Below are 26,094 nucleotides of genomic sequence, written 5' to 3' on the forward strand. Positions count from 1 at the left end.
GTAATAATCTAAAATTTGTGCTGAGATGCATATATGCTGTTGTCTGCTGTAGCAATTAGATTGAAATGCTGCGAGACCCACTCGTGCCCTCCGTGTGCAGCTTTTGCAGATCTACCATTGTTACGTATCCTTGTGTGCCATAACAGCTATTCGTAATGATTTCTTAGCTGTGGCTTTTCTTTAATTGGGGCTGCCCAGTTTTGTTATTTCATCACTTGTGAATTAGATTTGGCAGTAAGGGAAAGCAGAAGGCGTGGAGTCCGGCAGCTAGAAAGCATGAAGGAGGGGAAGCAGTGGCTGAAAAGTAAAAGTAGGGGAACAAAGAAAAGTTGTAGAATTAGCTGCACGTGGCTAAAAGTAGCACTTAAAGACTTGGGAGAGCAAATCTCTGTATTTTATTACATCTTTAATGATCCACTGACCTCAACCATTAATCCCAGTTCTCGTTAACTTAGTCTTCCTTTATTGTAGTATTGGTTTTTGTAATGAAATAAAACACCCGGTTCACCAGAGAAAAATCTTTGTTGTTCCGTGTCTTGATGCTAAATGGTAAATTGGTGTGTGTTACAAGCTTCACGAGTGGTTTTCATCTCCCCAGATTCTTCTAGCTTATTTGGGAACAGCGGAGCCAAGACCTTTGGATTTGGCAGCTCATCTTTTGGAGAGCAGAAGCCTACAGGCACTTTCAGCTCTGGTGGAGGAAGCGTGGCATCTCAAGGCTTTGGGTTCTCTAGTCCAACCAAAGCAGGTATCTTGTCATCCCACCCTTTATGAGATGTAGGAGACCTCACAAACCTTCCTTTCTTCTTACTGTCATCTGCCCCCCCAAATTGCCTCGGGTTAGTGGTGATATATTGTTCATTGGAACTGAATGGCAAAATGTTCACTTTTATTGATTATCAGGCAAAAAACAGAGACAGAGGTTCAGAGAGCAAAGCTCTCCTCTGTCCTCAGACCATTCTTACAGTGAACACTGAGGGAAGGTGGTGTTCTGCTCCAGGGGTGTCTTTTGAAGCTTCATCCATGGGGAAAGCACGGGGAGGCTTGGTCATCTCTGAAATTGTCTTGAGACAATGGTGCTTAAGAGCAACCTTTGGAGTAGTGCTTTGAGAGGAAGCACTCTGCTTTGACAGGAGCTGTGCTCTGTGCTAGCGAAGTGGCTGAGAGCATAATGATGATGCTATCAGATCCAGCAGCCGTTTGTAAGGTTTCTCTTAAGTATTGCATTCCACTTGATAGTGGGCTGAGTTTTTTGTCTCGGGCATACCTCCCATCTGCGTCTGTTGCCAGAGGAGGAGAAGGGCATTGCTGAAGGATGCTCTTAATTTTCTGTTACCCAATGACTGTAATCTTGCTTTTGATTATTTTAATTTAATTTTTTTTTTTGAAGTGGGATTTTTTGAGAGGTTTGTGCAGAAGAGACATCCAATTAAAAAGAGCCCATCAGATCCTTCCAACTTTTGGTTACGTTTGCTGAATATTGGAAGAAATGGTGTATCTTCCTCTCTCAGCTACAGTGGAAGCATTTACTTGATTTGGATCCCCTTTTCTCCTGGATTCATTACTTGGATATTTCACTTTTCTTTCTTCACTAACTGTTAATATGTATTGCAAATGAAAGTGTATCCCAAGTGAAGCTTCAGCCCGTGATAAATACTCTAACTTCCTAGAGCTAGAGGTAACAAGATATCTGATCTATGTTTAAATAATTCAGGCCTAGCATTTATTTTTTTCCAGACCTTTTGTGTTTACAGCCAAACAGTATCCGTTACCTTGTCTCGTGGACTGGAATTTCACCCAGGGTATTAAAATGTGCGGTGCTATCCCAGTCCTCAGCCCTAGTCAAACAAAAGAGCAGGTGTCCTTCGCGTTCCACAGTGTCAATTAGAAACAGGCCAATAATACCGGTAGATGAGCATAGAATAAAATCATCTGGGTAAAAGTTGGTTCAGAGCTGCAGAAGGCAGCTAAACCCTGAACAAAATTTGTCAAGGGCAGAGTTCAGTCCTTGATGTCCTGCATTAAATGTCCTGCATGAATCTTGCAGTTCCTGGCATTTAATCATTGCCTCCTAGTTTCCACCACTTAAGTCAGCATTAGATAATAACCCATCTGCTGAATCTTCTTGTATCACTGGAGCATCTCAAAAACAAACTTAATATTTACTCTCTGATCTTAAGAGATGAGGGGAGCCTTCTCCATTACACCGGGAGAGTTCTTCCAGTTTAAGCACTTAAATATGCGTCACTTTCTGTCCTCAGGCAGCTTGTGTGTCCTTGAAAGGCTTTAGGTGAGACCTGAAGCCAGGGTAAAACACTGCCATCAAAACACAGTAGCAAATGCTCATGAAGCTGCCCTTTGCAGAAGCTCGTTCATCCTGCATTTACATACACAGTTGCTTTGCACAGTAACTTGTCTAAGTGGTGATGAGCAGAACTTCACTTTAAAACTGACTACCTAAGTTAAGGGTTTTTTTCTTGGGAAGTGCTAGTTTTGTGCTGAAGGATGGGTGTCTTTTATAACAGTAAAACATCAGTCTATTATTACCTGCCATATGTATGTTTACCATAACTTGATTATTGTGCGTGCTTGTCTCACAGCTAAGTACTGGTCTTTTTATGTAAAGCAAGCAGAGATTCCTTTGCACTGTGCAAGCATGAATGATATAATTCCATCCTGTAGTACAGCTCTGGAGAATGAGTTGATACTCAAGTGTTCAAGAGGCCCAGAATGTGGTGCTCTGTGGATAGTCTCTTAATTTGGTTGCAGTTCTTCACATGTATTGGGTACTTTTCTTATCCCTGACTTATGTAACAAATTATCCTGCAGTTTGCAAGCTTTGTGGCAGTTAGTTTTAAAAATAATACTGTGCCATGTGACAAGATGAACAGCCCTGTTGTAGAGATTGTAGAGGTTAGAGTTTGGAAATCTAACTTTTCTTCTTTTTCTCCACTATTGTTTACTTGATATTCTTGTCCCCTTTTTGCCTCTGTTTTGCTCAGGTGGCTTCGGTGCTGCTCCAGTGTTTGGCAGCCCTCCCACTTTTGGGGGATCCCCTGGGTTTGGAGGGGTGCCAGCATTCGGTTCAGCCCCAACCTTTTCAAGCCCTCTGGGCTCGACGGGAGGCAAAGTGTTCGGCGAGGGTACAGCAGCAGCCAGCGCTGGAGGATTTGGGTAAGCCAACCAGGGTCCAGGGTTTGGGAAAGTAATATCCTTGCATGACAACTACTCTTATGCTTAGTTACCTCTCCGGAAAGGTAAGGAATGTATTCTGTGAATGAATGCTAAGCTCTAAGTGTCCTTATAAGTGCCCTTTCACCCTGCCCCACAAATAAAAAAATCCCAAAAGAAAATTGCATAAACCAAAAACCTTAACCCCAAAGGAAATAATGTGTATGATCTCATTTTAATGCTGAAACTTTGTTGAATCTTTAGCTGTAGTGACTGGGGAAGAGGGGGAATGTGAGTCATCTTGTGTGTGTAAGTGAAGGCAGGAATACTTTCTGTGTGCACACTTGATGTCTTCAAGTCTAGACCTACAAATTATGCCAAGCAAGGAAAGTAACAAATATCATCTGTGACGCTGTCTAGCCACCTTATCTACTTGTGAGATTCAGGCTGGAGATACTAATGAGAATTCAGCCTGTTCCCTCACCTTTGGAGGGCGGGAGGAGGAACTTGTAAAAGGCTGTGGTCCCAGATTGATTTGTGTTTATCTTACATCGATTTGTTTTTTACCTGATTCTTTACCTCTTAAGCTTGTGCTTGGCACCAAAGTAGACAGCGCTTTATTTACTGAGATAAAGAAGGAATAGAGAATTTCAAACCTTGCAAGGCAACTTGTGCAATAGGCAGCAAACCCACCTCTTCGCCACTGGGCCACCAGCAAGCAACTCGCCATCATGTCCTATAATTATACTGAGACTGAACAGACCCAGTTAAAAACAGAGAAACTTGGAGTGGAAAAAGGAAACGGGTTATCTTCCCAATCTTAGTGTTTTCATATTTCGCAAGTGTTTGCCTTACGTTTTGGGAGGAACTACCTTTACGTAAGGCACATGAAACATCCTGAAGTGTACTTGTTGATCCCCACATGAGATCAGGCAGATACCCATCTGCCAGGGCACCCTTGAGCTGTGGGAGGCTTCAGCTAGGTTCTTTAGCAACATCCTGAACTCTGGTGCAGCAAATTGCTGAGTCCCTTTGGAAAGGTAAAAACAGAAGCAGCTTAATTAGATCCCCAAAAAGAAGGATCCGCTTGTAGAGATGACTTCAGTTCAATTGGTATTTTTGTTCAGTTCCCACTTTCAGCCACTGTGCTGCATGATTTTGTACTGAAACTGGATGCACTCGGTGAACATGTTCAAAGTTTAAAGATGGGAACTTAAAGCTTAAAGAACAAGGAGCACAGAGATGCAAATGGAGGTCTTGCATAAGGAGTCTGCAGACTCAGGAAAAAGGATTCAGTGGCTTAACTTGTGGGAAGTTTGGGGAGTTTCTCCTCTATTAGAAAGGTGTAGCCTTGGTCTGATACTTTCAGAACTGCCTAAGGAATTTGATTTTCACTTAAAAAATTCAAAATAGTGTGTGCAAAATCCCTAGACGACTTTGCAAATCTTGTTGTAAAGTTTTAAGTAATTGTTTAACTCTGGAATATAATTTAACACCTGTGCAAGACTTCCTTTCTGCCTTCCTCTTAAAGACTTTTCAAATCCCACATCCAGTGAAGTTACTTGCCGGTTCGTTGTGCAGTATTAACTCCAAGCTCCTCAAAACACCTTGCTAACTTAAATATGTGGTTCGTTGCTTCTTCAATTCTGAAGAATCTGCATCACTTGATAAATAGCTTAGGTATCAAAAACAGAAACCACTGCACTTCTGTGAAGTCTGAAATTCAGAGTGTTTGTGATAATAAAGGTTTTGCATTCATAAACTAACCTCAGGTGCATCTCAATTCAGTTTTGTGTAGGAGCTCGACAAAAGACCTGAAAATCTGGGTGAGATAGGTTGAAATTGTTACTAGGCAATGACTGTATCTCACGTCTTTTATATGTTAAAAAAAAATATCCATAGCCTAAACTGCTTCTCTGCTGTGCTTCAACAGACAGCTTCTTACAGTTGCAGCTGGAAGAAGTAGTTTGAACCACGCTGCCATGGCACTTTTCACCACTGCTTCCTTTCACCGAGCTGACATGATTTGTGCCTTTCGTGGCGTAGTCCTGAGGAGACAGAGCACTGTGAAAGCCTCTTGTTCTCAAATGCATACCACTACCTGCCTCCTTTTTTTTATTAAAAAAAAACAAACCTGTTCTGTCCTTGCTGAGAAAATCACGTTTGAGGTTCGGATCTGAAGCTGTCTGCAAGCTGTATGGGTCAGGAGCCAGACCAGAGGTGCAGGGGCTGGTTAACAGGGCCGGAGGTATAAAATCACTAAACCACCCGGAATAGCTAATGCTGTGTATGGAAGCAGTGTGTACAGTCAGCTGCATCTAGGATAAGGAGGGATGACGTCCTTTACCAGGTGAATTGCTTGTCACACTGCTACAAGGGTTGTCCTGTATCTGGAGCGATATGTTTTGATGTTTTCGTTGCATTTTTTAAAAATCTCTGCTAGATTTGGATGGATGGAGAGGTGGGTTAATGTGCTGTCGGTTCGTATTTTCTGTCAGAAATGACAGAGCATGCGTGAAGCACAGCCTTGCAAAGCTGGAACACCATTTAACTTGCCCCCCAGTCTGTGCGGAGCGGGACTCGTACTGGATTAGTGTTCGTAGCATTGTGCGCTTGCAGGTCTTTTACTGGAGCTTGTCATTTGAATAGTTTGTGTCTGCATTTTGCCTGGTTTGAGAGAGAAACACTTGAAGCTGCTATTTGAGTGCACCTCTTACATTCAGAATTGGAAGTGTATGTGGGGGGCAGAGAACTATAATGCATATCATGGTCTCATTAGCGTGTCATGCTGATAGCTCTATAATGCTTGGTTGGATGAAGTGGGTGGAGAAGAGACCAATTTCCATATATAAAAATGTATTTCTTTTTTCAGTCCCCAAAAGCAATTAGGGAAATAATCCAAAAGTGGTGGGGAAAAGTGCTAGGTAGGTGCAGATCTTCAGGAAAGCAACAGAGCTCTGTGTGCTTCAAAAGGGGCTGGGGAGAGAAAGGAATTGAGAAATCTGCAGACAATTTCCGTGGGCAGTGGGTAAGGTACTATCCAAAAGTTGTAATTCTGAACTCTGCAGCTGGGCTCTGCTTTATGCTCTGACCATGAGCCACTCATAGCAAATGGCTGTTTGCTGTCTTGTCTGTGAAATGAAATGATACTGTATTTTTGAGCTTGAAGGGTGGAAAAATAACTCGGAGGGTGAATTAAGATACTGCGTTTGATGGCTGGGGTTGGTTTTGCCAAGCGCTTGAAAATGTGCCCTGTGTAATCATGAATAGATTTGCCCAGGTATCCATTAAGAAAGGGAACTGAACAGACATTCACGTGTGCGACAGTCCTTCACAAACCAGGAAATCCGGTTCCAGAATGAACAATTATAATTCTTCATATCAAGGGGTCTTGCTCTTTTGATGTGTCCTTGGTTTAAGGAATGCACTGTTTTCATTGTGGGTGTGGGGACAAACTTCCACTAGAAATGAAAATGTGCTTGTAAACACAATTTTTCTCTTTAAACTGCAGGTTTGGGGGTACCAGTAACAATACAGCATCGTTTGGCACGCTAGCAAATCAAAATACCCCGACGTTTGGATCGCTGTCACAACAGGGTACTGGTTTCGGCACGCAAAGCAGTGGATTCTCAGCTTTCGGGACAGGTGGAGGAGGTAGGAGAAGCTAAAGTATAATGAACCGAATACAGGTCCTAGGTCTCCAGGTTTCCCTGGAACTCAGCTGTTACTGCCTAGCTCCCTGTCAAAAATCTGTTTGAGCCCGGTCCTGCTATAGAGAAGTCGCTGTGGCAGAAGTCAGCTGTAGGCTGGAGTCTAGCGTCTTCTCAGGCTTAATCTCATGATTCCCTCACAGCAAATAAGCTGTGTGGCATGTGAATAAATCGCTCTTCTTTTGCATACTGCATCTGATTATTACTTTTCACCCCTTTTTTGTGGAGCTGTTCTTTCTTCTCAAGGGAAAATGTCAAGAAATAATACCTCTTCAGTAGCATGTGCATGGGTAGCTGTATGCAAGTACTTAGTGTCAAAAGAACGTGCACTGCAAGATTGAGCTAGAACACCAGTACCCAATCTTTTTATATCTGATGAAGTTCAGTGAAGCAGCTTTGATTTACACAGGGCTGAGAACAGAGCCTTTAAGAGAAGATGCATTCATTGGTGGTCTGTCACCACTGCCTTGCATTAAGCACATCCTCCATCTTCAGAAAGCAGCCCTCTGTTTTCATGGAGAGGCGAATAAACCGGGCTCATTGTATGCACTTGCTGCTAATAAATGAACATAGCCGATTACCAGCGAAAGCAAAGCACTCAAGAACTGAGGCAAGTCACTTTTCTTCTAGATGGAGATTTGACTTCCATTGTTTGCCCATCACTCTTTCCTTGGCCTGAGGCAGGAAAGAAATGTCTTTCAATCAATGTGTGGGAGGGGACTACACATCTTAAGCATTTATTTTACCTTTTAACAATGATTTTTCCAATCTTGCATTTCTTTCAGGGTTTGGTTTTGGATCAACTAACACGTAAGTAACATCTTGTGTCTAATTCTTCATTAAAAATACAACTAGAACCAGCACAGAATAGTTGAATGGTGTACAAGAGAAAGTTTTGCAAGTAGCAGCAATATGCTAGTTCTGACTTCCTTTTTGGTGTCACTGCGTAGAGCTCAAAGTCCACGCCCTGAATGTGTCCTTCCCTGTGAGGTTAATCTCTCACATAAGAGAGGCGTGATGTGTGTGTTCAAGCTGTTTGTGTGAATCTAGTATCTACTCCATTTGTCAGGTTGCAACAAGGTGTGAAATGAATCAGTACCTTTCTGGCTGAATTGAGATGGTGACTTCCAGTTAAAGAACTGGACTACGGGCTGGATGAAGTTAACTTTGTGATCCGCTCTGCCACTGGCTTGCTGGATTGCTTTTAGCAAGATTCTTAAACTTTGTTTCCCTGTCAAGCAGAGAACATATATCTCTCCAGATGGTTGGCTCCACAATAAGCATAATTATATCTAGCTAGCATGTGTTGATGTAGTGTCAGGTAAAAGATGCTCGAAAAATCAACACATTCTCAGAATAAGCTTCTGATACTCAGGACACTGGAAGAATACAGCCTGAGGGAGAGGGAGAATCTAGCACTCATTGCTGTGTTTTTGTTTTTTTTTTCTGCTCCACAGATCTTCCTCTGGATTTAGTGGATGGAGAAGCTAAGAACGTCCTGAACTCTCCTGTAGAACTGTGCTGTAGCTCCTACGTTCATGAGTCACCGATGTGATCGATATCCAAACAGCTTTTGTTTTAAATATAAATTCTGACTTAAAAAAAAAAAGATTATGCTTATTTTTTATGCAAAACTTGTGCTCTATATTAAACTATTTTTCTGCCTTGATATTATTTGTGTTGAAAGGAGTTTATCTCCCTGGATCTTGAAGAAATACATGTAAGGTGTGTTAACCAGCCGCATACCGGTAGCTTGCTGGTAGCTTTGCTTTTTGTTGGTCTTTCTTATGTTCAGACAAGGGAGTATCTCAAGTCAGTTTCTGATACAAACCAGCACATATTTCATTGAAGCAAGTGACCGGTTATCCTAGGCCCTTAAGAAGGGGCTCAAGTTTGCCCTGCTAATTTTAAGTATAGGATGGGGCGCATGCTTATCTCACTGAAGTGCTAAAACTGAGTCATGTGTGAGCCAGAGGCTTAGTGGAGAAATAGGAAATTATCTGAGAAGAAACTGGCAGTGTGCAGAACACGTTCCCATGGCAGTAACATTCAGCAAAGAGGTGGGAAGTAAAAGCTTTCTCGTTTTTACCTTCCTGTAAATTTCACAGAACTCAGAGATTGGAACTCGGGTTATGGGGAAAACTTCTGGCCCTTGAATTAGGAATGTGACCTCCATCCGGAGGCATTAGTGATTTTGCAGCTTATGACTTTGGCTGTTGGTGTCTAACATCAGCTATGTTTTTTCCTAACGTGTATGAGATTGTACTTTTTCCCCGTAGCTCTTAGCTTCAGTCAATAACGTTTGTGAAATTCTCCTATGTTTATACCCGAACATATTGAGCAAATGTTTTAAAGAATGCCCTGAAGGCGTTCTGGACAAACACTTTTTCTATTTGATGCATCTGACCTCCATGAAACCTCTAAATGATGTAATGGGTTTTTGTTGCACTGTGAAAAATGCGTTTGAAATAATGGTTTATGTATTAGCTGAATACATGCAGATTGGATGGTTTTATCTTGTTGGTCCTAATAGGACGTTTTGGGGTACTTCTGCTTTTTCTATTTTCAGCAGAAACATTCAAACGTTTCATTTTTTGAGTAGCGTACAATTCGACAAGTGTCATTTTTGGGTTTGGTTGGCAAGTGGGCATGGAATTTGGAATTGTAAATAGCTGATAATCTCTTGTTTTCACATCCTGTGTTATGAACTAAACGTTTGTGTCTATCAACAGCTCCTGAAGAAAGCACTTTTTTTTCAAGTCGACCTAAAAAGTTAGCTTTCAACGCAGCTCCTGTCCTAGTTGTAGCAAGTGTCCTTCATATCTCCCTGCACCTGGGAATGACACGAGTTAGGTTCCCTTTAAAAAGGAAGACCACTGAGATGCGGTGAGTGTTGTGTATAAGGAGGGCTTATTTTTAGATGTGAAGAGGCTTTGCAGGACACTAGGCGCTCAGGCTTTTACATATGCCCTGGATTTCTGAACCCTGGCACGCAGCGTGTCGTGCTCAAGGCAGCACTGCTGTGTGGGTTTTCTTCTTCCCCTTTCCTTCTAATGGAGGAGGGGGGCTGCCAGCAGCCCTGGGACCACTGCACTGGGACTGAGATGAAAATTGCTGGTTCGGAGATGGAAGGAAAAGCTGGAGAGATTGAAGTGTGCGCTCCCCTTGTGTCCTCCTTGACCATACAAAATTTCTTAAGGCCTAGAGGTGATACCGCTGTTCTGTTTTCCTTCCTCTTTATAAATAGCAGCTGGCCCGAACCACTGACCTTAAATTCTTTGCGTTAATCTCCCATCGCTGTGGCATGCGACACCTCCTAGCAAGGCCATATCAGCTGTGCTCCCCCAGACAGCTAATAAACCTCTTGCTATGGAGAAGATTGGCTTGGTAAGAATGCGATGTTGGCATGCTGAGCCATTTAAAGTTTCTCTTTTGGAATGATGGGAGCAGTTGGGGGTTGTCCCTGCCGTGCTGTTTGGTACCTGTTTAGCTTTCCCTCTGCAAGTGGAAGTCCATAATAATTACTCCAGATTCTGCTCAAACGAGTTGTTTCCTTACAGTGCTTCTGAGATCATGGCTGAAAGGAGCCAACCCCCTGAACTATCTGCCCTTGAGGGATGGGTGCTGCTCCTGGTTTCCATAGCAGCTGCTGGAGGAGCTGAGCAGCACAGCGGCTGATCGTGACCATAAGCCTACAGGAATATGCACAAAACAGCAAAGTCAACTCTGAAAAGTCTGCATTTTTATTAGATGACTCAAGAGCTTGGCGAGTGTGTGCGCTGCCTGGTTGGGGGCAGCCAGAAGCTGTTGTGGTCTGTCATCTGTGTTGGGTGGCCTGTGATCTCGTGGCCCCTGCCCAGTGCTTGTGGACAGATGTCCACCAAAGAACAAAGCTGCTAACAAAGCCAGCTCCCATCTTGGCAGACCTGGTGAAGAAGCCAAGGACTAACAGGGCTTGGAGCTCTTATTTCATTAGCTCTGTTGTCCATCTTCAAAGAAATAATGGCAACTGTTCCAGGACTGGTCAGAAGGAGCTGATCGTTTTGTCCTGAGTGAATGTGGTTGTGCCTTTTTTTGGCCATATCAGTAACAGAGGAAATCTTCCAAGGCTTTTCGCAAAGGTGGAGGTTCTTAATCATTTTTAATGCAAGAAAACCAGTTATTTATTTATTCCCCTCACCCGAGATGTTAAGTGCTGGTGAGGCTGTGCCGTGGCAGAGCTCTGGTGGTGGTGGTACAGGCGTGGGTGGGGGGAGCCCGAGGTGCTGGGAGGATTTCCTCAACCTCAGAGACACCAGGCTGGGTATTTCTGCTTCCTCTAGGCTAAAAGAGCAACGAAGAAAAAAAGGCTTTATTTTTTGGGGTGGAAGGGATGACATGTAGCTTTATCACAAAGAGGAAAATTATTTCATCTCCTGTCTTAAAAGTTTTTTGCATTATAAGGCTCGGTGTTCCAGAAGGCAGGTGCCTCAAGGAGGCCTGGTGGTCTTGCTGTGAGCCCCTCGCCCTGGCCCTGCCAGAGCAGCCCCGTGGGCTGAAGCGATGTTTTATTTATCCCTTCTTGGTTTTCATGGGGCCTGCCCTTGTGCATCGCTTTCAGCATTTCATGCAAGGGAAAATAACCCTGCACGGGGCTTGGGCACGGCAGCGTTTGGTAGTGCTGAGGGAGTTTCTGTTCCAAAATAAATGTCACGTTGAGCCCCAGGGGCTGGGAAGAGGCAACAGCAGCTCAGCGGGGCTGAGCAGCCCTCCTCCAGCCCTCTGGTCCTCCTCGCATCCCCACACGAGAGCGTTCCAACTCGCATGGGCACTGGAGAGGGCACTGGAGCAATTCCAGGGAGAGGGAAGGCTCCGGGGTCTTGGAGCCATGGAGAAAAGGCCAAATGTTTCCCCCTGGGGTGTGTGCGTGGACATCTCGCTGTGGTTTTCCCCTCTGCACACCTGCGTGTGCCCGTGCAGTTTCGGCGCAGCTCCCTGCTGGGCCCCAGGGTTACTCAGCGTGTTTCCTGTCTCACACTGTCCACATCTCATTTTTCTGCAGCTTTCAGGAGGTCGCAAAGCTCCTCTGCAAGCACGTCTGGCTCCTGCTGGAAAGCCTGGACTTCACTGTGCATGCCTTTATCACGGGTGGGCACAATTTGTGCAGCCAGCACCTGCATCTGAGCTCGTAATGCTTCCTGCAAACGAGGTTTGAATCAAGTGCCTTGCCAGTCAGCTTCTTCCTCAGATGATAAAACCAGGCTGTCCCTGAGCCCTGCTGCTGCAGTAGGCGCTGGGAGCTCACAGCCGTGGGCTGTGCTTTGCCCTCAGTGCTCTGCAGTCCTGCCTAAGCACAGGGTCCTCGCTCAGCACCTCTGGAAGCCCTCTCTTTTGGATAAGGGGGCTGGAGTCATGCCGTGCTCGGTGGCTCCTGAAGAATTGAGCTGGTAGGAAGGGGTCTGCCTCAGGGCAGCTCTGCTTTGCAGGTGCCAGTAGCTTCCTGTGTCCCCATGCTGGGTTTAAATGGGTGTTAGGACACCGTCCAGGTCAGAGGTGAAACAAGCCAGTATTGTATTTTGAAGGGGAAATGCAGGGCAGCCCCAAAATAACAAAGTGTTGTAGGTTTGGACCTGGCTCTCCAGAGCTCTGCTGTTTGCCAGGGCTCCGCACCCAACAGGCTGCTGGGGGGCACTTGGCCGATTTTCAAAGGCAGCCTTGGGAACCTTGATGCAGGCTGTTGGAGGAGCTCTGTTTTAATTATGTACACGCAGCACATGGCACAGTATGGGTTTTGAGTAGATATTTCAAGGCTCTTCAATCCATGTCAGTCTGCTGCTAAAAAAATACTTGCTTGGAAGCTTGAAAACATGGAGGAATAAAATTGGTGTTTGCAGCTGCTGCACGTGCACAGCTTACCAAGATGTGAGACAGAAGAAATAGGAAACAAAACCTGATTTGTGTCAGCAGAGGGAAGTCCCCTGCAAAAAGTTTTGGGCAAGACCAGTGGAGGCAAGCTGGGTATTTCTGCAAATCGAGGAACCGTTGCCTGTCTGCTTCAAACCAAGGTTAGAAAAGCACGAAGCGAGCAGCAAAACCTCTAGAAAGGTGTGGCTTCAGCTGGAGCCTCAGCATCCGCGAGCGCACAGGCGTTGGGGATTTATACTGGTATCACGCTGGCTCTGCTGGGTCTGGCAGCCGACGTCCTTCCCCCCCTCCTGATCCTTCCACGAGGTTTTTAGTGTCTCCGTGCAGACAATGAGTGCCCCGGCGTTTTCAGGGTGTCACCCAAAGCAGCTCTGCGTTGCTTCGGATCCCCTCTCCCCCTCCTCCCTCTGAAAGTAGGACATCTAAATTTAGCCTGCTATCAACAGATGAGGCTGGAGAGTTTCCACTGTGGAAACGAATCCCACTCAGAACCTGTCCTCTTGTCTGTGCGGGCTCCATCCGTGCACATTCCTTTCCCTGAGCCGTGCCCTCCCCTGCGCTTCGCTTCCCCCCTTCCCCTGCAGCGTTTGTTACGCTGCCGTGTGCTGGCGTAGCCCCGCCAAGCAGGGTACGTGGGTGTTCATGTTTCATGCCCACATGCACCCAGGCGTTTTGCAGGCTGGGAACAGCTTGGTTGCCGCTGGCAGAAGCGTGCACAAAAGGGTTTTGGGCTGCAAAGGCGGCTGGCTACGACCTCAGAAGGGTGTAGCAGGCTCTCCTTACTCCAGGCAGGTCGCCTCTCTGCAGATACAGCATTTACAGCTACCACTCTTCTTCTGCTAAAGAAGCAAACAGCAGCAGGAAGCTGAGCTGTGGAAGTTCAGCTGCTGTCTGTCCCCGGAGCTGCTCCAACCACATCAGCGCCGTCCTTCCATCACAAGGCACGCGGCAGCCTGGTAATGAAAAATGCAGGATGCTGGCTGGTATTTTTAACCAGAAACCTCCTCGCTCTATCTGATGCAGCGTAAGAGCTAAAACCGAGAGAAAATGCACTCCCTGTAAACAGGGTGTTTATCAGTCTTGAAAACGTGAGCGTGGAGGTGGTGGAACTTTTTGGGTGAAAACAGCCACCGCCCTAACAACACCAGGCAGACGCGTTTGAAAATTTCACTTTATTTTTTTTTCTTTCTGTTATAAAAGCAGGGTTTTGTTTTTACATCGCCGTAAGTGTCCAGACTTGGTACATCGTGGTTTTGTTTTCACAGTATCTCTACAAGACCAAGGACGATTCTTATTGCTGCGCCGCGAACCAGGGCAAGGATGGCCGGGAGGACGCGGTGCTTGGGCAGCCCTGGGGTGCTGCCGGGGCCGGCCTCGCTCTCTGCTGCACTGGCTGGATGGGTCTAACCCTCCCCACCACTGCTTGGTACCTTGGTTTGCTGGGCTCCTGCCCCCGTCTGGGTGCCAGGAGCAGGAAGGTGGGAAGAGCAGGAGCAGCGCTGGGTACCACAGGTGGGAGCGGTGATGCTGCCGGCCCTGCTGGGCAAGGGCAGTCTCAGGTGCACGGTGCCCCGTGGTGGTGCTCCATCACCCCCCCAGGGCATCCCCACGCACCCCAGCTTGGCTGCACAAAGCTGCCCGAGCAGGAGCTCGCTTTACCTCTGCCGACTGCAGCCGCTCGGTGCAGGATGCCCTGGGTCCCCATCCTAACCAGCCCCACGAGCAGTGGTGTCTACAGCACCTGTCACTTCCAGCCACCATTCCTTTTGTATTCAAACGATCTGTCCTCGTCAGTTTTGCAATGAAGCAGCATTGGAAAAACATCACTTTTAATCACAAAGCATGAAATCTCGAGAGGCAGCATCCCTTTCCTGTGCTGCATCTGGTGGTGTGAATGGAGGTGGGGGCACGTTTCAAACTAGGCACGGGATAAAGGCATTCTTTGGGAGGGGAGAAGTCCATGCAAAGCTGACCCCGACGTGAAATTTGAGTTTTATGTTTACTACTCAGCTGGGTCTATTCAGTGCAACAGGACAAACTAGCCAGGAGGTTAGCATCAAATTGCATGGATGCATCCAGTTCACCAGGTAGAGGGAGGAGGAGGAGGAACCAGATTTACTTAACGCACTGGGAGAGACTGAGTCCAACACAAAGCGAAGTGGAAAAGGACGTAGGTGTTCCCTGAATGTGATTTTTGGTGACTGAGAAGAAATCTTTCCTTGGAATTCCTTTGTGCAGCTAATTAAGACAACCGGGTCTGCTTTTTTCGACCCATGCTGACATCAGTGAGAACTGTAAGTACTCAGCACCTGGAGACAAAGTGAATACCAGACATAAATACCCCTTCTACTCCCACCCACAAGACTGCCCAGAGTGCATCTAAGCAGTAGCCAAGATGTGTGCAAGTGTTATCAGCTATTCCCCCACAGCTCCCGTTTTGTCCTCTTATGCGTGTATTGCCTAGGAGAAAATACAGACAAGTCCCAAAGGGCTGTGCCAGTGGAGCTGTAGTTAGGATTTGAATCCGTGTAAGAAAATTGAGTTTAATAGAGACTGTGCAAGTCAAATCCTCCCTAGCCTCATCCTCTATAGTCCCAAAGCCTAGATTTAGGCAACCTTTGGCTTGTGGATTTGGGTTTGATCCAGTCCATTAGTCTGCAAGCTGCTTGTGTTGCTGGACTTCCTACCATGAAGATCTCCCCATTGAAGGGGGAGAAGGCAGCTCAGCAGCTGAGCATCTCTGGAAGTGGTACGAGGAGGAGGGTGGCCTGCCCTGGGCATGGGGTAAGTTGCGGGGACCCCGTATCCTTGTCTGCGACTGCCGTGGGGGGAGACAGATCTTCTGGGCACACTTTCCCCAGGCAGGGGAGATATTGAACCTGTTGCCCAAGTAGATGATATGGCTTTGGAGAAGCAAGGAGGGAGAATTTCTTGTTGGTAATGTCCTGTGTGGAAAATGAAGGTAGCAATAGCAGCTAATTGGTGCCTCTCCAAGGGGAGGCTTCTCAGGAGCTCTGTCTGGCTAGGCCGGGCCAGGCCCTGATCTGGCGCGCTGAGGTCTCCTCAGTCCTAGCTCCTGAGGCGTTTTGTCACTAGGAGGAAGAAATGTTATCTTAGTGGAAAGAGCTGTAGAGGGAAGTGGAATTCCTCTGCCCATGTGCTGTGCCTGTCCCCTGCCAGCTGCCTCCCCTCATATCCTTCCTAAGAAGTGCTTCTGGTTATCTCTGAAGTCACCTGGACACGGTAGTTATTAAAACCTACCGGTCCTGACTCCTGCTCCAAATGCACTGTATTTCCTGGAGGATCTACACCCCACGCTCAGCTCTTTCCCTGCTTGCACCAGCCTTCTCCTTCACTACACAGACCCCTGTGCCACAACCAGCGGGTACGGTCCCACCAGCAGTCCTGCCTGTGCCCCATTCCTGAAATTCGTGTAGATCGTGAGGTCATCTGGAAGAGAAAGATCTACTAACCCCAGCATGGTTTGTACTGGTAGGAAGAAGAGTTTTTCATAGGTTTGCCTGTAGTGTTTGCTAGGAATAGGAAATAGGTGCCTGTTGGTTTCAGACATGGCTGTTCCTGAATTCTGGCTATGCCGGGTAGACCTGGTCAATAAGATCTGCCCTTGCTTACACCCATGCATCTCCCCAATGGCTCCAGAAGGAGCCCTTTTACAACCAGCTCTTCTTACAGCACCGTTTTTTGGATTTCACGGGAATACGGGGCCACAGCACCTCACCCCACCACCGCCTGCAATGAGCCGGGCAGCAGCGGGCCCGTGGGCTAGCTGTGCTGAGCATCCCTCACTCCCCCTGTGGCCACGATTCCAGCTGTGGGCCTTGCCTGTGAGATTATCCCATGTTGTAATGCCGATGGGAGACTGGGAACAGAAAGCGCAAGCGGTGCAAGCTTGCTCCCTATCCCTTCTGCGAAGCAGGAGATGGCCTAGCAGCTCCCACTCAAAAGCCATTCTACAGCAGGTTTATTTGCATTGCTTTGAAACTGGGATTACTTCCATGCTTCCTTGTTCCTTGTTTTAAAACCAGGAAGATTTATTTCTCTTTTGATCACGCTTTGTGCCCTTTTCATCAGCCTGTCACACGCTGACAATCTATTCCTTGCTCCAAAACTTTTTCCCCAGAAATTTTGTAGAAAGGACATTCTGCCTGGTGATATTTTTGTTTGTTTTTTCAAACATAGCTTTAAGGCAAAAGTTTGGCAATGCAAAGCAAAGTCTACATAAGGCCGCATGACTTGGATTTGCAACTCAGAACCTTACAGCTTAAAAAAAAATAATAATAATCCCTATCTTAAATAGTCAACTTTTTGCTCCAGGAACTTGTTTAGTTCTCAACCAAAAATAATAAAAAAAAAAAGACTCTTAAAATCCCAAATAAAATGTTCTTATTGTTCTGGGCAGTCTGGACAAGCTAATGAGACTGAAGTTCAAACAGTAACTAAAGTAGGGAAGAAAAAAAGAAAGCTCTACGGATAGACATCAGTGTTAGTTTCTTCCCTTAGGAATCCAGTGATGAGACAGACCCCAGTCAAAGGTCTCCTCTTTAGCTTTAGCACAGTGAAATCCGTCCCAATGGGAGAAGGTAGAATGGTTGCATTTGTTGAATGACTAAAAAGTGCATTTTGATTTTGCTCAGATTACACGTGTTATTATTCTAATACCTAAGTGATTGTTTTGCTTTGTTTCTGTGTTTGTTTTTTCTCCCTTCTGGTGCCGGGACGCCAGGTTTTTATTATCGGTGTTTCGGAGGTATCACCACAAGCGGTGGTCCATCCTTTGGCCTCCACATGAGTACCTGAGCATCATTGGCATTGGGTTTGACAAGGGCACTGGGTGGTATTGGCTCATTCTTGCTAAGGACCTGGGGCTGCTCTTGAGCAGAGGGCTCCTGCAGCTTGGCACGCTGCCCCAGGGGTCTGCTGGGGTTTACCTCTATGCCCAGCCTCATGCGCCATTTGATAGTCTGCAAGGTCACCATCTCGTTGGTGGCTGTGTTGGTGGCAACCAGCCAGGTGGTGAAGCTTTGATCCCGATGAATGCTCGTGAGCTTGGCCACGTTGCTCTCGCTGACGGGCACGGCCCACGTCACGCTCGGGTAGAAGTTGTCGTTCATGCTGATGTTGAACTTGGACTCCTTCTTCGTGGGCCCCACGATGGTGCAGGTTTCCGTCGTGTTCCCATACCAGGGATAGTTCACTCCGTCTGAGTCGCTGATGGCCTGGATTTTACCGTCCAGTAGGTCTGGAAGCTCCCAACTTGACCTGCCATCATCAACAACAAGTTATGGATAATGCATTAATTAATTGATTTAGAAACGCCCAAGGGCTCCCGTTTCCCCTTTCAGCTCTGACTTTCCTTGAGCCCCGGCTGGTAAAACGCTTCTTATCTTTCTGGGTGAGCCGCTGGCCCTTCCCGCTGTCCGTGTGGCGCTGGCAGTGTAACCCATCCCTCTGCAGCCCTGGCAGGAGCCTGGTTCAAAGGCTGTGCGCAGGGCTGGGATGAAGTTACAGTAATCAGAGAAACAGAGGGCAGCTGGCTGTAAGGTGCCCCAGCCCCTCGCTGGTCACCCTGCTCTGTGCTCGCGAGGCTGGCAGAAAGGTCAGGCTTTCTAGCAAGAAAGTAAAGTGAGAACAGTCCTCTGTCACCTTACAGTGATGGTACAGAACAGGGTTTTTTATTCTTTATTTATTTACTTCCAATCTAATGTTTAAAATGGCCAAGGAGAAGTAAATGTCTGAGATAGAAAAAGGGGCAAATAGTCACAGCCTAATGGTCTGAATTTTGGGGTAGAGCTGCGTGGTGCCAGGAGTTGGACTCAATGATCCTCGTGGGTCCCTTCCAACTTGGGATATTCTATGATTCTATGATAATGGCACCAAAACGGCATGACCATGACCCACACGCTGGAAACGTGCCAGTAATTTGAGGACCTTTTTTTAAGACCCAGACTGGTCCAGAAGCTCAAATTCGCCCCAGCCACCTCCTACTCCTGCCAGGCTCTGCAGACGGGTGGTGCGGGGAGTGTCCTGCTGCCAGGGCTGGCACAGGGCTGGGAAAGGGGACACAGCACAACGGCTTCCCTGCTGGCATCGTCCCTTGTCCCTGCTGTGGTGCTCAGGCTCCAGGCTTTTTGCTGAGACTTTAGGTTTTGGGAGGGAGACAGAGGGGCTGCAATGGAGCTCACCAGGGTGCCTGTCATGGCCTTCACCCAGAGCGTGGCGTTGTGGCTTAAAATAGCCCTGGTTGGAGCCAGGCGAGGGACAGGGAGCACACGTTGCTCCCCCTGGTCTGTGCAGGGTGGCGTGGGATGAGCTGCTCCTCTCTACCGGCTGGCACTAATGTGGCCATCTCGCAAGGCTGATTGTTAATTAGTTAATGACCGTGAAGTGCCTGCGTGTTTGTAATCACTGGCTCATTTGCTAGTCAGCTCTAAGCGTCTGCCTGTAGCTGGAAGACACCTCGCAGGATTTATTTCATTGATTTTTTTCATGGGAGCGTGGGTTCCTGCGGTCTCCTGTGGGTGCCAGGGCAGATGTTGGACTGCAGCTGCAGCAGGCACTGGGCTGCGAGCAGGGCTGGGCTGTGAGGATGCAGGATGCACGGCTGTGGGATGTGAGGCTGCAGGATCAGAGCTGTGGGATCAAAGCTGCCCACTACGGCACCAGGCTGCTGCAGCCTTCTGCTCCCAAGCCTGCAGCCAGCAGGCAGAGGGAGTCCTTTCCCTGGAAGAAAATGCATACCCAAAGCAGACAGAAGGAGATCCCTGAGCTGCCTTGCTAGGAGCCCTGCTCCAGTCGGGGGATGCTCACAGGATCCCCTCAGAACCAGAGCCGTCCGGGCTCGCTGCAGCCCTCTGCAAAGAGAGCTGGGGAGGGAAGAGCTGGCGGGGCTCTCATGGACTCAGCTGTCCTGGGGAAGATGAACTGGAGGGCATCAGCCACCGAGCTGGTCCCTCACCCCTGAATGCTTCAGGGGCTCTTCCTCTGCTTTCAGCAGACCCTTTAGGGTTACCTCCACAGGCCTGGTTCTCAGCTTGACTGCAGCCCAGGGATGAGATGTGACAGTTTCCTGGAGGCTCACAGAAGTGACAGATGTGGTGTGAAGGTGCGGAGATGGAGGCTGCGTGGATGTGGCAGTGCCAAACGGGCTGCAAGGGGCTGATCCCAGCTGGCCCAGGTCTGGGGCTGGCAGGCAAAGGAAGGGCAGGGCAACCGCTAGAGGCTGCTTTAAAAGCTGAGGATCTACAGGGAGCTTCCTGGCTCCATCTTCACTCCCCGTGGGCACATCCAGGCTGCAGGCCCTGCTCAGGGTTCAAGTAGGAGCACAGGGGGGGAGCAGGGCCTGGGCTGGGCTCAGCGTAGGGGCAGGAGGCCGCTTGCAGAACCTGCATGGTCCAGCCTCAAACAAAACCTCCCCACCAGCACCAGAGGCTGTGCTCAGCGTGGCCTCAGAGCGTGCTCTGCTTCAGACACGGCGTGGGCAGGGACCAGGAGGAGGAAGCCAGCCTGCCTTTCTTTGAGGAGTGCTCTGGGCCTAATTTGAGCGACTGCGGTTAACCCTGAGGTTTCAAAGCCATCGCACTTATGTGCAGTGCTTAGTAACAAGAAAAGAAAGAAGTGAGGCCTTGTGATGATCCCATGACTGGACCTGAGGGGGAGAGGCTGCACGAGTGTTGCTGGTGGCTGCCCCTTGCCTGCCAGCCGCGGCCGTAGCCTTCCCTTGCAGGGCTCGTCCACGTTAAGTAATGTGCCAGTGGCCGGCCTCTGGCTGGCTTTGGGAAGAACACTGTAGAAGGATCTCTGGCTGCATCAGCATCTTTCTGTGATGGTGTCGAGCCAAGGAACAGCCAGAAAGTGCCCAGTAAACACTTTGCTGACAATAGCAGGGAGCAGGCATGAGAAGGCACCCACCTATCTGGTTTCATCGGCTCACTAGGGCTGAGCAGCTCCAAAAGCGGTAGATTCCAGCTTGTGATAGTGACAAGCTTGTTCCTGCCACTCTGAAACCTTCAGTCAGCACGAGCATCATCAGAAACCAGAGCATCTCCCCCTGACAAATGTCCTTTGAGCTACTTCTCATGGCCCAACAGCAGCCCTGCTGCTGATAGCCATGCTGCTTTGGGTAGCTTTTAGACCCTGCTTCTCATTCAATTACATTTCTTCCTATTCTGCTACAAGAAACCAAGCCCCTAGCACGTGCTGGGGGAGTCAGTGTCTTGTGCAGTGACAGCAGCCCCAGGCACAGCAGCCTCTGGCTCCCTGCATCCAGCAGCGTGATGTGGGTGCAGAGAGCTAACCCTTCCAGGCAGGCCCTGCTCCTCAAAGCCAGCTCCTAATCAGTCACGGGGCAGATGGACTTGCAGAACCTTGTACTTTCCCATGCCCTTCCTTTCCAGCAGCTCCCTGACTTAAAAAGCCCTCCTTGGATGTAGCCCTTGCTTGGCGCAGGCAGAGCCATTGCTCCCCTGACCCCCTGCCTCTCTGCACAGGGGCTGGTGGCTGGCCGAAAGGAGGAAAACCTGATATTCAGAGCTGCTTAATTTGAACTTGTCCTTTACAGTGTCTCTCTCACCTACTCTGGCACGTCAAGCAATTCCAGCCAGGGTTACAGTGGAGAACAGGAAAGAAATTTTAGATGTGGTCGTGGTCTCACCAGCCTGTCCTCCAGCCATGTGCCTCCCAAACCAGGGTGCAGGTAGTAAAACTCCAGAGACCTGATGCTAAGCGACCGGGAGGGATTGCTGCTGGTTTAGCCGAGTGGGCTCTTACTGGGGCTGGACAACCTCTTTAGATGGGGTTAGAGCCACAGGCCACGTAAGGGCAGCAAAGCCTTTCCCTCAGCCCCCCTGGAGGGGCAGCTACAGTAAATTGTCCTCAGCTGGGCAGTGCAACCATTTTAAAATTATTTTTTTTTGTGAATCCTTTTTTGGCTGTTTTCCCTTCAGAGGTCCGGGGGTCTATTCTCTTGACAAGTTGCTTTCTCGAGTTCATTGTCTCTCTGCTGCAGGGCACGGAAGATTTAATCTCGCAGGAGAGAGATGCCCGTCAATGTGCAGCGACAACGCGGTGCTGCCCAGCTGTCCTGGTGAGCCTGCCGGGGGAGCAAATCTACCTGAAACTTCCCAAGATTCTCAGCTGATCGCATTCAAACTCTGATTTATTTCTCGCTCTGTTTTGCATATCACCATCTGCGCTGCTCCTCGCACGTCTCCATGGAGATGAAGAAGCACGACTGGGTGATGCCGTCCCCAGTGCTGACGCGGGTCCCCCCGGCTGCCCAGGAGATGCTGCCCGGAGCCGGGTCCTGCTGGTCCTGTGCGGGCCGGACCTCTGCGGCCTGATCCTCATACCCCATGTTGCCTCCCTGGAGGAGGAAGCTGCTGCTCAGGGTAAAACCCTGCTTGGGGTGAGCAGTAACGGCAGCACTGGGACTTGGGGTTTTTCCCCAGTTCTGCATTGAGAGAGGTCAGAGAGTGCTTCCACTTCCTCCTGCTCATGTTCCTGCCAGCGCATGCTGACTTACAAGCAAAATAACCCCAGCATTTATGCGTGAGCTGAGCTTTAGTTATTTTCCTCTCCTTCCATTTAAAAACGCTGCATTTAGCCAAATATTGTCAGTGCCGCTTTAAATGCGTGTCGAAATTATCCCCTCTGTAACTAACATCCGTATATGAGTCTTATGCACAGCTCCATCTGCTCCAGTATTTCTCAGCTGTTTCTGTCCTCAGCGTAAGGGCGGCTTGTGCACAGCCACCAACTGCAGCGGGCAGGAGTGAAAAACGCATCCGAAGCCTGCTGTAAGCATTGAAGCCCAGGTTGACCAACTGATGGCATTTATCTGGAGTTTTCTGTTCACCTGTCACCCCAGTGATTTAAAAAATATTAGAATAATAGAGGTGGTTCCAGTGGTGTCTCTTCATCATGGAAAGCTGGGACAAGCAGTCCGCTGGCATAAATCGATGCAGCTCCATGGAGGTCAGTGGAATTATCCTGACTTGCACCAGCTGAAGGCCCACTCTTTCAGACAGGTTTGTGTCCTGTCCCTGGCTGCATAGAGGTCTCCCAAGAGTATGTTTCAATGGCATTGAAAGAGGCCTTTCTTCCCAATCACCTTTATTTACAGCTTTCCAATGTAAAGAAGCAGGGTGGAGGAGCAGGCCAATCCTGAATTGTAGCTGGGTAGCGAAATGTGCCTGAACCTCCCAGGGAGAAATCTTTCTGCTTCCACGACTTTCTGGATAATGGCTCTCCTACACACCCGCAGTGTTTAATTCTGACTACCTGTTTACAGCTTTTAGCTGAAACTTTTGTCTATGGCTCTCAAAGCATTCCAGCAAGGGAAGACTGTACCAAATCCTGCCTTAAAAAATAGGGAAACTTGGGTGCAGAGAAGTAAAGCAACATGCCTGGGGTTGTAATCCACAGCAGCACTGTCAAAATAGCTCTCTGCCCTGCCCTCCTTATTCCAGTGGATGCGAGCTGTATTTATACACACTGGACTTTTCTGTTTTCCTTGCAGCTGCTTGCTGAAGGCAGGATTTCTAAATGAGCCCGAGAATTACACATGCAAATCCCAAAGGCCTGGAATTGGGAACATCTGAGCAACAAATTGCCCTTGCTGAAGATGGTTTTGGAGCCAAAAAGCCTACAGATCTCAGGCCTGTTGTAAGTACTTCTAGCATCAAGGTATGCTCCCGTGCTCCCTTACTGCTCCTGCTTTTGCCAAGTGCTGGAGTTTGAGTCTCCAGGCACTTTCTGCTTGAGCAGGGAGAGGACATGGGGATGCGGTGGGAACATTCTGTGGCTTACAGCTGCTCCTTGGCGTGCCCTTCCCCATGGCCTGCATCTTCCACCATGCATCTGCTCCGTGTCTGAGCTGCTGAACCTGTGCCTGCATCTGGGCTTGCAGGCAGGCAAGGGCTGGGATGCGCACGCAGAGCAGATGCTCAGGCCTCCAGGAAGGCACTGCACCAAGTCTGAGTTTGCCCTGCTCTCTAGCCCTCCTCTGCATTCCCACCCTCTCTCAGCCCTCACCATTCACCCATTTTTTATGTGAACAACTTGTGAGCAGCCAAGCCAGCATCCCCCTCCTGAAGAGCCCTCGGGATTAGCAGCCGGGAGGGCTGCTTAAACCCGGCCTCTGCATCCTTCCTCCGTGCTCCCAGAGGCTGGGCAGCATCGGGGCCTCCAGCCAGTGACCCCGCTGCGGGCACGGGGCTGTGGGGCCGGGCAGGTCCCTGCTGCACCCGCAGGCTGCCTGGCACCGTGAGCTGCAGAATTGCTGCTCTGTGCAGGCATTTGGTGAGCGGCTGCTGCCGCTGGTGTAACCGTGGGCCAAAGCCTGCAAGGACGGTTGGTGAGCAAACTGGCGGGGGAGCAGTACCGGGGGGGGGAGAAGACTCCTCGCAGCAGGGAGGTGACATTTTAATTTGACTCATTCTTGCCTCGCTCTGACTGTCTGACCAGCAACACGGGGGTTTTGGAGTGCGAGCAGCCTCTAGATTCTTCCCACTTTACATATACATGTTCATTCCCGCACTTACGTTATCCAAAATGAAGCTATTTTAAAATTTTTACCCTACTCCAAGGTGATGCAAAGGGTTAAATCAGCAGGGGGTTAAATCCCCCTTGCTGTCTCCCTGGGGGCTGCCTGCTGCTGGGAGTGAAGCGAGCAGGATTCCTCCTGCGCTGTCAACGTGCGCTGCCAGAGCTGGGGGCTGTGGCGCTGGCCGCTGATGGCACACTGCAGCAGCAGCACGGCGTGCCACAAGTGTCAGCCTCCAGGCTTCCCCGGGGCTCGTCAATGCGCAGTTTTAGCCAGGGAGGGATGGGGAGGGATGCAGAGGAGAGGAGCCCGTGCTAAGGGCCCCCCATCATGGCAAGGGTGTTTCAGAGCAGGGGTGCCCTTCGCAGGACTGGGGGAGACCTGGGATCGCAGACCTGGGATTTCAGCCCTCCAGTGCTGCTCAAAAGCTTTTGGGAAATACGGTGCTGCTCTGGGCCGCCAACAGAGCACGTTTTGGGGTTAGCGCTTGAGTACATTCCCCTTAGAAGAGAAGGACACCCACTGCTTTAAAAGGTGCAGGCACGAGCTCTCCTAATTTATTATAGATTTTTTTTTTAGTATAGCAGAAAGTCCTGTTAAGTTTCAGAAGAGCTGGCTTTTATTATCAACCCAACTGGGTTATTGACTTTGGCTTAATCCAGCGCTCCCCAGCCAGGCCGTGGCTCTCCTGCTCTTCCTTCCCGCTAGGCAAATGCCCCCGCACGCGCTCTGGAAATACTTACATGCCCTGTTCCCCATAGTGATTGTAAAATTCCATGTGGCTGCACGCCTGGATCCAGCCCACGATCCAGGTCTCCTTCTTGGGGATGGGGGGCACCAACACTTGCGCAGAGGCTCGGAAGTGAGGGGTCCGGTAGCGCAGGACCACGCTGGAGGACTCGTCGATGCTGGTGGGAATGGGATCGATGGAGGCTTTGACTTCAATCACTGAAATACTTTCCCGGAAAACTTTGGATTTGCAGCTAATACTCTGAATACAGCCCATGGCATACCCTGAATACAGTCCAACGCAGCTCCTAGGGTACTCCAGCAATCCTGGGGAATATTAGGCATTGAAATTATCTGGTGCTAGATCAATTACAGATCTTCTTGGTTTGTAATCTCAGAACCGATATCCATAGGATAGAAAATTCATCATGTAAAGCCTTAATTTGAGTATCTGTCTTACAAGCACTGCTCCGATTTTGAGGTTAGCTGCACTTCAGAAGCAAAAGGGCCTTTAATATTTTTTTTTCCCTTTTAATGACCCTTTTAAATCTTTCACTCAAACAGTCTTTGGGTTAAAAAAGAAAAAAGAAAAGTCTCTTGAGTTCAATAAATAACGCTGTTGTTCTTAGATGGTATATTTAGTCCTTCCTTTTCTCAGATGCGGTCTGTCATTCCCCGTCAGACATAGGGCTGGCCGGTATTTCCCTTTATTCTTTGGATGAAAAGCAGAATGTTGATAGACACATCTATATAAATAATGAAATAGTTTTTAGCCCCAGCTTGTCACAACCGGTGTGGATTTCCACTTCCTGACTTGCAGTTGTTCACAACTTCCTTTCGCACAAAATTACAATAATAACAGAAAAAAAAAAAAAAAAAAAAAAAGGCGACGGGTGGAAAAAAAAAAAAAAAAAAGTAGCCCGATCTCCGATTTTGGAGGCTCCTCCGCCAGCGCTGTCAGGGCTTCGGGTCGGGTTTTTTTTTTTTTCCTCTCCTTTTTTTTTTTTTTTTTTTTTT

At 48.4% G+C, this 26,094-nt stretch overlaps 2 protein-coding genes across 4 annotated transcripts in view; one reads left to right on the forward strand and one right to left on the reverse strand.

Annotated features, from left to right (window-relative positions):
• The window catches only part of NUP214 (nucleoporin 214), a 45,307-nt gene extending 35,696 nt beyond the window's left edge, over window positions 1–9,611 (forward strand). For all 3 annotated transcript variants that reach the window (XM_035341340.1, XM_035341341.1, XM_035341342.1), the window contains 5 exons: window positions 599–748; window positions 3,003–3,174; window positions 6,683–6,825; window positions 7,667–7,691; window positions 8,339–9,611. In XM_035341340.1, coding sequence (XP_035197231.1) covers window positions 599–748; window positions 3,003–3,174; window positions 6,683–6,825; window positions 7,667–7,691; window positions 8,339–8,372 — 524 coding nt within the window. In that variant the 3' untranslated portion in view covers window positions 8,373–9,611. The remainder of the gene's footprint in view (window positions 1–598; window positions 749–3,002; window positions 3,175–6,682; window positions 6,826–7,666; window positions 7,692–8,338) is intronic.
• Window positions 9,612–13,942: 4,331 nt separating this feature from the next.
• FAM78A (family with sequence similarity 78 member A) lies at window positions 13,943–26,088 on the reverse strand. The gene is made up of 2 exons (XM_035341926.1): window positions 25,092–26,088; window positions 13,943–18,065 (listed from the first exon to the last, which is right to left on the reverse strand). The coding sequence occupies exons 1-2, from the start codon at window positions 25,352–25,354 to the stop codon at window positions 17,537–17,539; spliced, it is 792 nt and encodes a 263-aa protein (XP_035197817.1). The 5' UTR covers window positions 25,355–26,088; the 3' UTR covers window positions 13,943–17,536.
• Between the last annotated feature and the right edge of the window lie 6 nt (window positions 26,089–26,094).

The sequence above is a fragment of the Oxyura jamaicensis genome, chromosome 17 (assembly GCF_011077185.1).
Source record: "Oxyura jamaicensis isolate SHBP4307 breed ruddy duck chromosome 17, BPBGC_Ojam_1.0, whole genome shotgun sequence".
Classification (NCBI taxonomy): Eukaryota; Metazoa; Chordata; class Aves; order Anseriformes; family Anatidae; genus Oxyura; species Oxyura jamaicensis.